General features: G+C 34.5%; 1 protein-coding gene across 1 annotated transcript; it reads right to left on the bottom strand.

Annotated features, from left to right (window-relative positions):
- Positions 1 to 1,257: 1,257 nt before the first annotated feature.
- On the bottom strand, positions 1,258 to 1,758 carry LOC121803417 (ethylene-responsive transcription factor ERF098-like). The gene has a single exon (XM_042203082.1). It carries the CDS (start codon positions 1,756 to 1,758, stop codon positions 1,348 to 1,350), a length of 411 nt encoding a protein of 136 aa, XP_042059016.1. The 3' UTR covers positions 1,258 to 1,347.
- Between the last annotated feature and the right edge of the window lie 14,516 nt (positions 1,759 to 16,274).

The following is a 16,274-nucleotide window of genomic DNA, read 5'->3' as shown; positions in this document are numbered from 1 at the left end:
TTGGAATGAGTACTCCAAATAAATACAGTTGTAAATGAGTTGCGCATTTACAATAGTTGTCAAAAGACCGTTAACAAAATAAACAACACAAATCTCAGCAACTCATTGTTGTTTATCAAAAAATAAAAAACAAAAATAGACAAACACCTCTGATGCGCGCATCTTCTCCTCCCCTGACGCATGTAAGACTGCCTCAATAACTAATCTTATTCTTCTTAAATCACAGTCTTGCTTTTGATTTCACCTCTCGTCTTCTTTGCAAAACTTACCGTCACTATCAGACGAGGCTGAATTTGAAATTCAGGCACAAAACTCTCTTAATTCGTTTTCTCTTTGGTGGCGACGGTGTTGTGTTGACAAATAAATGATAATGCAATTTCTTGCAAAACAAATGGGGTTAGGTTTTTTTTTTTTACCTTTCTAAATCAATTTGAATAGTTTTTTTTTTTTTGTGATAAGAAGTTACTCCCTCCGTCCCGGATAATTTGTCTCATTTTTCCATTTCGGTCCGTCCCACATAATTTGTCTCATTTCACTTTTACCATTTTTGGTAATGGCCCTCATATTCCACTAACTCATTCCTACTCATATTTTATTATAAAACTACTCCCTCCGTCCCCCAATTTGAGTCACTCTTTGACTCGGCACGAGTTTTTAGGAAAAGTTTGAATGTGTGGTGTAATAAATGGAGTTAGGTAGTGAAATGTGGGGTCCCTTTGACTTTTTGTGTAATAAAGAGTAATTTTAATGTCCAAAAATGGTAAGTGGGAAGAGTGACTCTTATTTGGGGACAACCCAAAATGGAAAAGAGTGACTCAAATTGGGGGACGGAGGGAGTAATATATAAAAGTAGGATCCGCATTCCACTAACTTTTTCAACTCACTTTTCATTAAATTTCTTTAAACCCGTGTCCGGTCAAAGTGAGACGAATTATCCGGGACGGAGGGAGTAATAAGTAAACCTTACAAAAGGCGAGCATCCACTGTAACGAAATGAGATAACATTACTCTTACAATTGAGAATCTAACTGTATAGTACTGTGGGAACTTTCTTGGTTTGAATAAGCATTCACTTTCTCAGTAAAAAAAAGTCAAAAGAACATGTGCAGATTCGCATACTTTCACTCACCACGCCTTCCAATTTGTATTGAAAAGTTTTACTAATTCATTTCAATACAGAATCTAAAAGCAATGCAAGCTTTTTACTTCATGAGTATAGACTATAGTACTATACTATTTATATATATCGTTGAACTTAAATAAGACGATGGTGAACTAGTCGTTCACATACAAGAGTAACAACCAATTAAAACAGATGTAGATTAGATTCAATGGCGACAATCATGATCAGTTCTTCTTGGTCTTCTTCTTTTCGGACGATTCAAGAAGCTCCTCCAACAAACTATCATCATAGTACTCCAGTTCAATCTTGTCGTGTGAGGAATTACGACGCGAAGAAATTGAGGATGAAGACAAGGTAAAATTAGGGTTATAAGGCGGAATAACAAGTTGAGAGTAATACTCATTGGGGAAATTCAAGATCGCCAGATGCCCTCTCAATTTAAACGCGGATTTATCATAGGCCCTCGCCGCCTCCTCCGCGGTGTCGAATGTCCCCAGCCACAGCCGCGCTCCCTGGCGAGTCGGGTCGCGAATCTCAGCTGCAAACTTCCCCCACGGCCGCCGCCTCACGCCGCGGTATTTAACTTCCTCCTTCTCTTGCATGGCTTTGCCTGATGAACTCGAACCACCTTCCATCTCCAACTATTTTTTTTTCCTTTTGTGGAGTTGAGATTGTTTTTTCTGCTAATAAATGGGGGTTAAGGTGTAATGTGATTCTTGGTATATATAGAAGGTTGATGACGATTGGGATCACATTAGATATGCTTGAATGACAAATATGAAAATAGTTGTTGTCTATTGTGAAATCGCTAGGAATTTAGTTCAAAGATGTGAGAGATAAAAATGATTTGTGGAGGCTTTATGTTCAATGATTCTAGGGGAAACTGTTGATCTTTGGTAAGCAACAGGTCCGTACAGTGTCCAAATTAAAATAATTTTTGGGGAACATGGATATTCTATGTCAAACACACTCGGTCCTAAATAATGGTTTATTTTATAAGTAATTTGTAATGTTTCAGAATTATTATACTGTATTCATACAACTCTCTTCAAAAATCATCATAGAAAATTCAATAGTGCATATCTTCTTTCAGTGTAGAAACTCTCTCTCCAGTTATGTATAGTACTTCATCCGTACCAAAAGAATATGCACTTTGTGTTCGACACGGGTTTTAATGGAAAATTGGTAAGTAAAAGAGAGATATAGATAAAAGGTAAATAAAGTATTATTAGTGGAGAATGAGTCTCACCTCATTAGAGAGAAAATAGTTTTTAAAATTAAAAAGTGTATATTCTTATGGGACGGACTAAAAAAAATGAAAGAATGCATATTCATGTGGGACGGAGGGAGTACTACTATAAAATATGCTATTGTCATACTAATAAAAATGTGTTATAAATTTACTACTACTAAACTTATAACCATAGATGTACCTAGGTGGGGTCGGGCAGGGTTGACCGACCCCCTTCGTCGGCCCATTAGTAAAAAATGGTCTAGAAACTCCATTAATTGGCCTCTAATCTTACAACAACTCCGCTTTTGCCACAATCCTTATTTTTCTACCGTGCGAGTTCAATGTCTCATTATACTGTATGATCAGATATCTCCAAAAACGGCAATTTCATGGTTCAAATAGCTATTGAATCATCTCTCACAAAATTTATGCAACTTTTTTGCACTTACCTTACTACTTTCTCCCTCTTTATCCTTTATAGGAGTACTAGTAGTTTTGTTTCAGTTATTTAAACAATTCTACTATCATTCAAATGGAGACTCATATCGAATCTATAGACTATAGTAACTTCATATTCGTTTTTATCTCTAATTGTAAGTATGAAAAATTGATTAGTGTTGAACAAAATCACACATTTATGATAATATTATTTCCCACGTAAATAATAAACAATAAATCTTAAATTGTGATTTTTGTGGAATAAGATTTGTTATGTGGAGACAATAGAATAATTATAAATGTAAGAAAATAGAACTCATTGCTAGTTTAAGCTGGGAGTTTCAGTAATTAATTGTCCAGACTTGCTTTTATTTTTCTACATACCTTTTTCATTAAAAAGATAATATTGCATAGTGTACCAGGTTGAGAGCTTTTGAACAAGACAGAGAGAATGACATAGAGGTAGGAGAGACAACTTCAAAAAAGAGAAAAATACTCCTCCTCAATTACGAAGTTCGTTTCTTGGATTTGTTAGTGATACAACCTCGGAAAATTTTCTACACAATTTCAATGGATCCAGACGTGTATCATTCTAAAAGTTATCCCACGAATTCACTGTATGCCTTTTTCTATAAAACCATATGCGTATTTGTGCTTTTAATGGTTTGCATTTCTGTTTTTGACATAAGAAAGGAATTTGTAAATTTTGTTTGAGTTTATGTATAAAGGATTTCATAACGTAAAAGAAATGGTCAAAATATAAATGCATAAGGAATTTTAAAGGGTAAAAATATGAGTGTGTGTGGAAGTAGTGGAATGATGTACTGCCAAAAATAGAAATTGGTATATATTTTTAGTGGGTAGAAGTATATTTTTATTCAATACGTAATATGCAGTTTTTGTATTTTAATGATACAATTTCTATGTTCAGTAATATGCATTATGCGTCAAGAATACATTTACCATTCCTACCATTAAAAACTCTTAGTACTTAAATGAAAAATGTAAATATTATACATTAATGCCTAGTCATCTCCCCATCAATTCGAAAAACCGAAAGATTGATAACACTGAGTCATGACTTCCTTTCTTGTTTTTTTTAATAAATGATTCTATATATGCTTCTTTCCACCACCATATTAAATACTGATCCTTTAATTCGATATATATAGTGATCTAAATTAATTAATGTACAGGTTTATTGTGTTGGTTCTTTAATTTAAAATCAATGGTTATCATTAATTCATCAAGTCATGTCAGAGAAAACTATTTCTGAAACGCAATGTGTGAAAATTACTGTAAGTCAAAATTGACTAAAACTAGTTTTAACCGTTTAGATTAAACCCTAAATACTAAAAGTTTTCAAATATAAATATAATAATGAAATTGTACTACTACTTAATTTTTAGATGATTTAATAAACTTTTTAACTTAGTGACCAAGAACGGCGTCCAGTAAATATATAAATCATCTTTTAATTTTTGAACAAATATTACAGTATTACTCTTTTGAATTTCTATTTTGTATATATATTGAAGACTTGAATTAGTTAGTCCCAATTAAGATGGCCCATTACTAAAAATGAAAACACTTTTATTTTTATTTTATTCACTCTTTTATTTTATTATTTTCACTTAACACACAAAATAAAGCTATATAAAATTTCGTGTCCGCCTAAGGAAAGGGTCATCTTCCCTGAGACAAAGGGAGGACAATATACTAAATCGGGATTAATTTTACCATTATTTATGCTAATGTTTATCATGAAATAATCTGTTAATAGTTTATTCAAAATGTATATTTGTATAATGAGATGAAATGACCTTTCGAAGGTGTAATGCTTAGAAAAGGAAATATTATATCCTCAAAAGATAAGATAAGAAAAATGCTGTCTTGTTGATCTATATTCCGCAAAATCCTTGCAAGTTCAATCTAGAATCACATAATAATCTGAACTTACCGTCGATTTTCGTGGTCAATAACTTTTTGTTGATTCAATAGAAAAACTGCGTACATTATTCTTATATAAACTAAATTAATAGATAAAGTAGATCAACTTAACACTACAATAAAGCAGAGTTTACCGACAAATATTTATCCATTGTTAATTACCAAAACATCTCCGATGGAATACTGCCATCGAACATCCCCGACGGACTTTCAAATGGACCTTCGACATACATTAAAATTGACGGATTGCCGACAGAAACAAACCGTAGGCATAAAAAAACTTACCCAAGTCGGACAGGAGGGGTTGACCGCCACTGGCGGATCCAGAACCCGGAAATGGAGGGGGTGGTTTCGAATATCTTGGTGGTCTCAACTACAAAGATAAGAAATAGTAAAGTAAAAGAGAAAAAAAGTTGTTGCTACGGTAACAAAAGGGTAACAAAAGGAGTATCATTTATTATGTTTTTAATAAATTTTATTGTGTAATGATAAAATATTTCAAATAATAATATTACTATTAAATAATAATATAAATTAATAAATAACTAATGATGTGGTTGAATGGTTATTGACAAATCATAAAAAAAGATGATTGGATTGAATGAATATTAATAATGTGGAGTAGATAGAAATTAATTGAATATTGAAAAAGTGGCTGATCAAATTGGGAGGTGTGGTTACTTATCAACCTAGTCTAAATTGTATTGGGTGATAAAATCTATACCTTAGGATATAACATTAGACTAACCAGTGGCTATTTTGCATAGTTTAATTATACCAAAACGAAAAAGCAAAAAACTTCAGCGTTTTCATAATTTTTAAAATTTATAGCATATATAGTCTATTTAGCACTATATCTATAACTTTTTGTGTTAGAACATATACTTGTTTGGACCACTATCATAAACCTATAACTAATTTTCGAAAATATGATCAACTTAATATACCTATTAACTTTTTAACGTTTTGTGCTAAAGTATATACTGGTTGTTTGGACTTTGGACCACAGTCTTACAACTAAAACTAGCTTTAGAAAATATGAACTTAAATATACCTATTGGCTAAATATATATGTTAATTCAATAGCATGTGCACAATATGCTAAAGGAAAATTCACCACTATACAGCTAAGAATTTGTAGGCTATGAACACTAAACAAATGATCCACTAATAGTCAATAGGCAAAACTCAATACTATAAATCCATACATAGTGATTAACAGTAATTTTACTAAAACATACTTCCTTTGTCCTACTTTGTCCCACTCAAGATGTCCACATTTCCTTTTTAATTTGTCTCATTCAAGATGTCCACATTCTATATTTAGAAATAAACCTCTTCTCCTCTCTCCTCATTAAAATATTCAACTACTTTTTAAATCTCGTGCCACTCAAGAATGTGGACATCTTGAATGGAACGGAGGGAGTACAAATTATTAAAGTTGAACCTGCATTGTGATACAAATATAGACATTATGCAGTACTCTCTTCGTCCTTTAAATTATGGAGTATCACATTTTGACCGAACATGGATTTTAAGAAATGTATAGAATGAAAAGTGAGTTGAAAAAGTTAGTGGAATGTGAGTCATAACTTTTAAATAGTTTTGTAGTAAAATATGCGTGAGAATAAGTTAGTGGAATATGAGGTCCACTACCAAAATTTATAAAAAGTGAAAGGAGACAAATTTTATGGGACAGATGGAAATTGAAATATATGCTAAATTTTGGCAGTAAATAGATATTGTATAATATTTCAACAAAAAATAGCAAACCTAGTCTAATAAACCAAAAAGCGTCTGTAATTTGTTTAATATTTTTGTAAATTGTGAAAAATGGAGAAGTAAAATGGCGGAGAAACCGCCGAAGAAGAACATTGCGCAGAAGAGGAGAAATCATTGACGAAGAAAAGAGAGAAACTTGTAATACATTAATGGCTACGTTGGGGCAAATTTTAATTACAAATTACAATAAAAGCCATATAAATAGGCTGGTAAAAATAACAAAATATATACAAATTTATTTTCCTATTGTAACATAAATGAGTATAATCATATGCGTACGTAGGATGCAACTTTCCTACTTAATCTCTTGAATATTTGACATGTTAAATTAAATCATTTTTTAAAAAATGCATGCATGTCTAGTTGATTTTCATGTGGGCAGCCATCAACGTTAATATATTGAACACATACAAACCATATTTAATTAGACGATTCCAGAATCAACAATTCAAAATAACCAAATATTATTGCTTAATTTCATGCATATATGTTGGCAGTACATAGGAAGTGCTACTACTACATCAACATTTCTTATTACTCGTGTTTATTTCCATTAGCTTAGTGTTATAAATCACGAGTCAGTCGAAGGGCTAATGGCTGGGCTCGGGCCCATGTCTAGGCTCAGATCGTGCAGCTCTTCGGGTGAGGGAGGCGTCCGTAACTCTACGAAGAGCCCAGTGGCATATCGAGCTTCATATGGTGAAGTGGCTGGCTCGGCGCCTTGGACGACTGGACCAGCCTTCTCGTGGCGGGCGAGAGAGGAGGTTGCCATCAGTACCATTACCAAAAGGGAGAAGAGATGGACGAATGAATGAAACTTGTAATTAGCACCCATTTTCTTGACTCTGTGTGTGAAAATCCTTCTCCAATTCACCTCATTTATAATGAGTTGCGACCAATGAAGGAAAGCCACGTGGTGTGAAAACGATGTTAATTCATCGACTGAATTTGGCTCGACAAGATTATTTCTATGTTTTATGATTTCTGCGGAAAAATATACAGTGACCCTTTTCCTTGATTATCAGGGTAATAAGAATTTTGTCGTAAAATCAGTTGTTGTAATTGAGAGCCATGACAGCTGGTGATTTCCTGTTTAGCCTGAATAACAATTTTTTTCTATAAGATCGATTGTTGAAATCTAAACGTAACATTAAAACGTACCTATTCTTGGAAAATCGGCTCAAAAATTAATTTGTACAGAGAAACAGTGGGGAATATTATGCTTTTATACTAAAAACACACATAATATAAAGGTAATAAAAGGGTTATTTAGAGAGGAAACACTATATACATATTTCTTCATTCCTTTCCTCTTCAAATATCCCTTTGATTACCTTTATATGACTCCCTCTGTCCGTCAACAGATGTCTCAGTTTTTATCAGCTTGGATTTTAAAAAATTATTTGACTTTATAAAAGAAAGGGATAAAAAAATAGTGGAAGGTGTGTCCTATTTTTTTATATTAATTTTATAATAAAATACGAGTAGATTGAGTTAGCGGAATGTGAGACCACATGCCAAAAGTAGTAAAAGTGAAATGAGATATTTATTGGCGAACAGACGAAAAAAGAAAAATATGACATTTAATGGCGGACGGAGGGAGTATGTACATAGTGTTTTTTTGTAAGAAGATAATATTAATTCTCTCTTATATTTATTTGCATAATAATCCTTTCGTATAAAATGTACTCCTTCCGTCCACCAAAACAAGGAGAGTTGTAACATCCCAAACTTTTGTGACCCTTTTTATTATGTTATTGGAATTTTTTGGAATTTTGAAACGTTTGATTTAATGTGATTAAGTGCTTTGCGTGAAATAAATTGTCGTGGTAATTGTGGAATGATGAGCTCGAGTTTTTTTTATCGTTTTCCAATGTGGGAGAAAGATTAATAGGATCATGCATTAATCATTTCTCGATTCAATTAATTGATACTTCCGGTCATTCCGAAATTATTGAAATAGTACTTCTCTTTGTGGATTTAATTAATTGTTTTGGGACTTTATTCCAAATTATATCCAAACCAATGGACCCTAAATTACACTACATGAAATTCGAACTCCATCCCTTTTTCCTTGGGAGTTTCGAAAATCTCCAATAGGAGATTGGATTATTTTTCATTCGATTTAATTGGTGCTTTATGGACTCTCTTCTTTTGAATTTAATCCAATTAAATCATGTTATATTTTACTTCTTTACCCAAAATAAATAGAGAGTTGGGATATTTCCTTGACTATTTGAGCCTAGCAATTTTCGGCCCTCTCCAATAAAATTTTGAGAATATTTTTATTTGTTCCTAATTTGTGGAATCCCTCATTATTCAAATAAATTCCTATTCTATTTAATTGGGGGTGTGAATAATTTTTCTACTACTTCCCTTCCATGTCACACGCCCCATACTACTATTTTCCTTGTGGGAATTTGAATAATTGTTACCTATTTTATGGGAGCCTTATTCCATAAAGAAATTACCAAATTTAAATCCTATTCTATTTAATTGGGGATTTAAATAATTTCCTTGTGCAAAGCCCTTGAAATTTTCGGCCCCCACCACAATTTTCCTACTTAGAGATTTAATTTATTTGTTTCCTTGTATCCATTATTTTTATTTCCTAAGTTGTGGAATTAATTCTCTCCAAGTAAATACCAAATAATTCCTTATTAATTTTTCAGCCATAATTTTCGAAAATTTGGCTCTTCATAATTGTGGGATTTTTATTCATTGGCCTATATATTTAATTCATCACAATTTATTTATTTAATTCATTCATGGACTTAAACCTAGCAAATAAATACCAAATAATAAAACCCTAGCCCCCATTCACTCAAAAATTTCGCCACTTTCATTCTCTCCCTCTCCCACACGTTTTTTTTCATCTTCTCCCACTCTCCCATCTCCAAAAATCCTCCATCCACCATTGTTCTTGCAACCATTGAAAGTATCTTCAAGAGTTTCCGACGGATCGCTTCATTCTACGCTTCTACCGATTCGTTTTGTCAAAGGAAGGTATATTCGCACACTTTTCCTCCTCCTTCTCTTTTGAACCATGTCTTGAGTCCTATATGCACGTAGAGAGTGTAGGTTTGATAGATCGCAAGTTTTAACGGGAGGGAAATTGTGTGTTCGTAATAACTTGTTTGATTTTTACGTTGTTGATTGGAATCATGTGTATTGGATCGAAATATTTGTGAATAATATGAGTTTGTATGCAAATATGTGTATGAGGAACGTGTAAGCATGATTATGTGTTTTCGAGCATGAAAAATCGGTGGTTGTGTTGTGGAAGTTTTAAAAACCCTATTTCCGAATTTGAACCAGAATTCTGTGATGCTCGACCAGTGACTTATGATCTGTATTCGACCCATCAAACAAACGAATTTGGCTACGAAATTTTTACTGAGTAAACGTCAAGGTGTCTCCTGTGTCTCGTGTGAATTTCAGCCCGTTCTATCAAAAAATGAATTTTTAATAAATTTTGAAGTTGACTGCGCAAATCTGCCAGAAACGTGAGTTCTCGCCATGAATGTTTCGTTTTCTATTTGACTGACCAAATGACCTCCGATCGATGTGATTCTTGAACTATATGAAAATATGAAGTGTCTTCTGTGTTGTGTTAAATTTTCAGCCTTTTTGGGAATCTTATGAATTTATGGGGAATTTTTCAAATGAACTGCGCAATACTGTCAGAAATTATATGTTCCGACCAGAGAGTTCAATATGTGATGTGACTGACTAAACGACGTGATTTCGATATGAAAATTTTCATGGATGAACTTGAATGTGTCCTCTGTATTGTGGCCAAAATTTAGCATCTTTTGAGGTCGGGTGATTTTATAGTAATTTTTACAAAACGGTCGCGCAGTTCTGCCAGTTTTCTGCCTTGTTAAAATAACACTTATTTTCATGTTTAAAAGTATTATATGATACATGTATGTCCAAGGAACGTGTTTAAATGATGTGATCACGTGTGATAAATCGAAATGTGTTACGATGTGTTCTCCCATCTTTGTGACGTATGTTGGGTCGGGAATTTGAGAAAAACGACGAGAGAATCGATAGGACATGCATAGTAATATGTTGTTGGGGGAAACTAATTGTGTTTTCTTTGACAAGGGTGTTGTGTACTCGTGAACTTGAGGATCGAGAGTTGCTAAGTTGGGTTGTGAATTGCTAAGAGAACGAGGTGGGCTTTCTTTTCAAACCTCTTTATTTTTCCGAAAAATATTATGTGGAGATACAATGGTGGTTTAACTGTTATGTCATGCCATGGACTGTTTTTGTTATGAGATTGTGTGCCTGATGCCTAGTTCGTATGAGTTTACTCCGTTAGGCTATATGGCTGTATTGTTTCAAAAGTTTTGAATATAGTTGTAAAGTTCGAAAGTGTTTTGCTATGAGATGTGAAAATGTGGTGTGTTTATCTTGAGGTATGAATTACGTAAATTGTGGTAGATGATGATCTATGAGATGATGAACTGTGTTGTGAACTTAGAGTACCTAAAATATAAGCCTAGTTGACCGCGTGAATCGTAGTTCTAAGTTGAAAACTTAACTATTGCTTCTCTGAGCAATGAAACGTACGAGAATATGAAAGTTGAGGCAAACCCTTAAGTCAAGGTGCGAGACAAGAAGAGCTGAAGCTAAGTGATATTTTCATGCAACGGCGAGCGATCATACTCGCGATTAAATTAGTATAGTGTAATCTTGCGTAAGTGACAACACGATGGAGATGATCTTCATACCCTGCTAAGGAGCACGAGGATGATAGCAATGTCCTACGAGGATAGTCATTATGACATGCAAAGAATTTTATGAAGATGTGGATTCCGACTATCACTATTAGTGGCGATGACACGAAGAATCCCAGCGTGGAATCCACGGTTCTTAGAGCGATGTTACCAGTCTTGGCTTGCGAAAGATGAACGAGGGAGTGCGACTTTAATAGCTAGAACAAACTATTTTAATCAACAGCTCTTACTTGGATTCTAAGAAGTTATTTTTCAGGACCTTTCAAATAACCGTGGACCCTTGTCTACTTGACAGCTTGTTTCGTTCACCCCTTGGAAGTGATGCATATTATTTCTTTTCCTCCATTGAGTCTTAACTCACTTTCAGTTCTTGGAAAGTGGTGTTGCCTTCATAACTTTGGACACTTGGATTGATTGTAGTCTTCTATGACTTATTATTTATACGCACAATATTTTGACTTTGTGAGCCTTTGCTATTGAACTTCATTCCTAAGACTGCTTGCAGTTATGTCCTTCAATACGATCACGTTTCACAGACATGTTTACTGTGGGATATTTCTCTTGGAACTTTTGTTCAACTTTCCATTTGGTCACCATGTTTGTTTCAAGTTTTTTTCTTACAGAGTGAAATTCTTTTGGTTCAGTTCCACTATATGTATGAGGAACTTGTAAGCATGGTTATGTGTTTTCGAGCATGAGAAATCGGTGGTTGTGTGATGTAAGATGAAAACCCTATTTACGAACTTGAATATGAAATCTGTGGTGCACGACCAGTGGCTTATGATCTGTAATTGACAATTCAAACGAACGATTTTTGCTATGAAATTTTTACTGAGTAAACTTCAAGGTGGTTTCTGTGTCTCGTGTGATTTTCAGCCTTTTTTATCAAAAAATGAATTTTTAATAAATTTTTGAAGTTGACTGCGCAAATCTGCCAGAAACTTGAGTTCTCGCCACGAATGTTTCATTTTCTGTTTGAATGACCAAATGACCTCCGATTAATGTGATTCTTAAACTATATGAAAATTTGAAGTGTCTTCCGAGTCGTGTTAAATTTTCAGCCTTTTTGGGCATTGGATGAATTTACGGTAAATTTTTCAAATGAACTGCGCAATACTGTCAGAAATTGTATGTTCCGACCAGAGAGTTTAATATGTGATATGACTGACTAAATGACGTGATTTCGGTGTGAAAATTTTCATGGATGAACATGAATTTTTCCTCTGTATTATGACCAAAATTTAGCTTCTTTTGAGGTCGGGTGAATTTATAGTGATTTTTACAAAACGGTCACGCAGATCTGCCAGTTTTCTGCCTTGTTAAAATGACACCTAGTTTCAAGTTTAAAAGTATTATATGATGCATGTATGTCTAAGGAACGTGTTTAAATGATGAAATCACTTGTGATAAGTTGGAATGTGTTACGTGTGTCTTTACACCTTTGTGACGTATGTTGGGTTGGGGAATTTGAGAAAAACGATGAGAGAGAAAACGATAGGACATGCATAGTAAAATGTTGTTGTGAAAGGCTGACTTGTGTTGTCGTTGACAAGGGTGTTGTGTATTCGTGAACTCGAGGATCGAGAGTTACTAAGTTGGGTTGTGAATTGCTAAGCGAACGAGGTGGGCTTTCTTTTCAAACTTCTTTACTTTTCCAAAAAATATTATGTGGCGATATAAGGGTGGTTTACCTGTTATGTCATGCCATGTTGTTTTTATTATGAGATTGTGTGTCTGATGCCTAGTTCGTATGAGTTTACTCCGTTAGGCTATATGGTTGTGTTGTGAAACGAATTCGGGTCTGAGTAGGGCCGTAAACCCTATCAGGCTGTGTACACTGGTGGGATCGTGAGCCGTCCTTGCAAGTCGGCCGGTCTCGTGGGCGAATAGTGTGGCCACACTTTCGTCGCACTGTGATGTGATTGATGGATTGATGTGAAAAGTGGGGAGATAAATTGTTTGTCCAGACTTGAATGTTTTTGTGTTTCTCGTGATATTTTCTTACTACTTAAAACTCGAGATCACTGGTATGGATGACATAACTTATTAAAATGTTTTCGGCATGAGCCCATTGAGTACAACAAGTACTCAGCCCTGCATATTATTTTTCTTATGTGGAGGTTGAGCGGGATGTTGCGGTGGATGTTGAGCTGGCTTAAGTACTTAGGATGCGTTGTGTCTTCATACATAGGCGTTATCCTTGACTCTCCTTAAACCTTATTTTTCCGCTGCTATGATTTGAACTATGACTCAAGACCTAAATCTTTTCTTTACGTTTTGTGTTTGAACATGTATGGTGGTGATGAGTTTTAAACAAGTATCTACGTTGTCATTTGAAAATGGTGTTTTCCGTGAATTAAATTAAATGTTTTACTTTAGAAGTTAATTGGTTTTCTTTAAGTTTATTTTCTACGCTGCTTCTTTTAAAAATAGTTTTCATAAGTCATTTCTAATCAATAGTTAATTATAACCTTAAACTTCTTTAAACTAAAATGTTTTTTTTTCTTTAAGTTAATTAAGTTTTCATTTAAAATGTTATCCATGCATGCCGGTCACGATCGCTCCCTCGATGAATCGTCGATAATATCCCGCCAATCCCAAGAAACTGCGGATTTCACTTGGCGTTTTCGGAGATTTCCAATTCTGTACGGCCTCGACCTTTGCTGGGTCTACTTGAATTCCGTTTGCCGTCACAATATGACCAAGGAAGTTCACTCGAGTTAACCAAAACTCACACTTACTAAACTTGGCATAAAGTTTCTCCCTTTGCAACGTTTCCAACACGAACAGGTGCTATCCATGCTCCTCTTCGTTCTTCGAGTATACCAACACGTCGTCGATGAAGTAGGTCCTGTGGCATATCGTTTGGCGTTACCTCCCAGCTTTGGGAACGTGCACAACGTGTTCCACGTGTCGCAGTTGCGCAAGTACGTGTTCGACCCCAAACATGTGATTCACCAAGAGGAAGTGATCCTAACCCCCGACATGAGCTACGAGGAAAGGCCCGAAGCAATCCTAGATCGGAAGGTACAAGAGCTACGGAACAAGACGATAGCGTCCGTGAAGGTGTTGTGGAAGCACCATGGTCCCGAGAAAGCTACGTGGAAGTTAGAAGATAAGATGAAAGAAAAGTTTCCCGAGCTGTTTGTGTGAGACGATCAAATTTCGGGACGAAATTTCTGTTTAGAGGAGAAGGATGTAACATCCCAAACTTTTGTGACCCTTTTTATTATGTTATTGGAATTTTTGGAATTTTGAAACGTTTGATTTAATGTGATTAAGTGCTTTGCGTGAAATAAATTGTCGTGGTAATTGTGGAATGATGAGCTCGAGTTTTTTTTATCGTTTTCCAATGTGGGAGAAAGATTAATAGGATCATGCATTAATCATTTCTCGATTCAATTAATTGATACTTCCGGTCATTCCGAAATTATTGAAATAGTACTTCTCTTTGTGGATTTAATTAATTGTTTTGGGACTTTATTCCAAATTATATCCAAACCAATGGACCCTAAATTACACTACATGAAATTCGAACTCCATCCCTTTTTCCTTGGGAGTTTCGAAAATCTCCAATAGGAGATTGGATTATTTTTCATTCGATTTAATTGGTGCTTTATGGACTCTCTTCTTTTGAATTTAATCCAATTAAATCATGTTATATTTTACTTCTTTACCCAAAATAAATAGAGAGTTGGGATATTTCCTTGACTATTTGAGCCTAGCAATTTTCGGCCCTCTCCAATAAAATTTTGAGAATATTTTTATTTGTTCCTAATTTGTGGAATCCCTCATTATTCAAATAAATTCCTATTCTATTTAATTGGGGGTGTGAATAATTTTTCTACTACTTCCCTTCCATGTCACACGCCCCATACTACTATTTTCCTTGTGGGAATTTGAATAATTGTTACCTATTTTATGGGAGCCTTATTCCATAAAGAAATTACCAAATTTAAATCCTATTCTATTTAATTGGGGATTTAAATAATTTCCTTGTGCAAAGCCCTTGAAATTTTCGGCCCCCACCACAATTTTCCTACTTAGAGATTTAATTTATTTGTTTCCTTGTATCCATTATTTTTATTTCCTAAGTTGTGGAATTAATTCTCTCCAAGTAAATACCAAATAATTCCTTATTAATTTTTCAGCCATAATTTTCGAAAATTTGGCTCTTCATAATTGTGGGATTTTTATTCATTGGCCTATATATTTAATTCCTCACAATTTATTTATTTAATTCATTCATGGACTTAAACCTAGCAAATAAATACCAAATAATAAAACCCTAGCCCCCATTCACTCAAAAATTTCGCCACTTTCATTCTCTCCCTTTCCCACACGTTTTTTTTCATCTTCTCCCACTCTCCCATCTCCAAAAATCCTCCATCCACCATTGTTCTTGCAACCATTGAAAGTATCTTCAAGAGTTTCCGACGGATCGCTTCATTCTACGCTTCTACCGATTCGTTTTGTCAAAGGAAGGTATATTCGCACACTTTTCCTCCTCCTTCTCTTTTGAACCATGTCTTGAGTCCTACATGCACGTAGAGAGTGTAGGTTTGATAGATCGCAAGTTTTAACGGGAGGGAAATTGTGTGTTCGTAAGAACTTGTTTGATTTTTACGTTGTTGATTGGAATCATGTGTATTGGATCGAAATATTTGTGAATAATATGAATTTGTATGCAAATATGTGTATGAGGAACGTGTAAGCATGATTATGTGTTTTCGAGCATGAAAAATCGGTGGTTGTGTTGTGGAAGTTTTAAAAACCCTATTTCCGAATTTGAACCAGAATTCTGTGATGCTCGACCAGTGACTTATGATCTGTATTCGACCCATCAAACAAACGAATTTGGCTACGAAATTTTTACTGAGTAAACGTCAAGGTGTCTCCTGTGTCTCGTGTGAATTTCAGCCCGTTCTATCGAAAAATAAATTTTTAATAAATTTTGAAGTTGACTGCGCAAATCTGCCAGAAACGTGAGTTCTCGCCA

The sequence above is a fragment of the Salvia splendens genome, chromosome 5 (assembly GCF_004379255.2).
Source record: "Salvia splendens isolate huo1 chromosome 5, SspV2, whole genome shotgun sequence".
NCBI classification, from domain to species: Eukaryota; Viridiplantae; Streptophyta; class Magnoliopsida; order Lamiales; family Lamiaceae; genus Salvia; species Salvia splendens.
The sequence above is the reverse complement of the archived record's forward strand: the minus strand, read 5'-3'. Positions and strand labels throughout refer to the sequence as shown.

Excerpts from the sequence above, each read along its gene's own strand:
- LOC121803417 (XM_042203082.1), bottom strand. The coding sequence starts at position 1,758 with ATGGAAGGTGGTTCGAGTTCATCAGGCAAAGCCATGCAAGAGAAGGAG.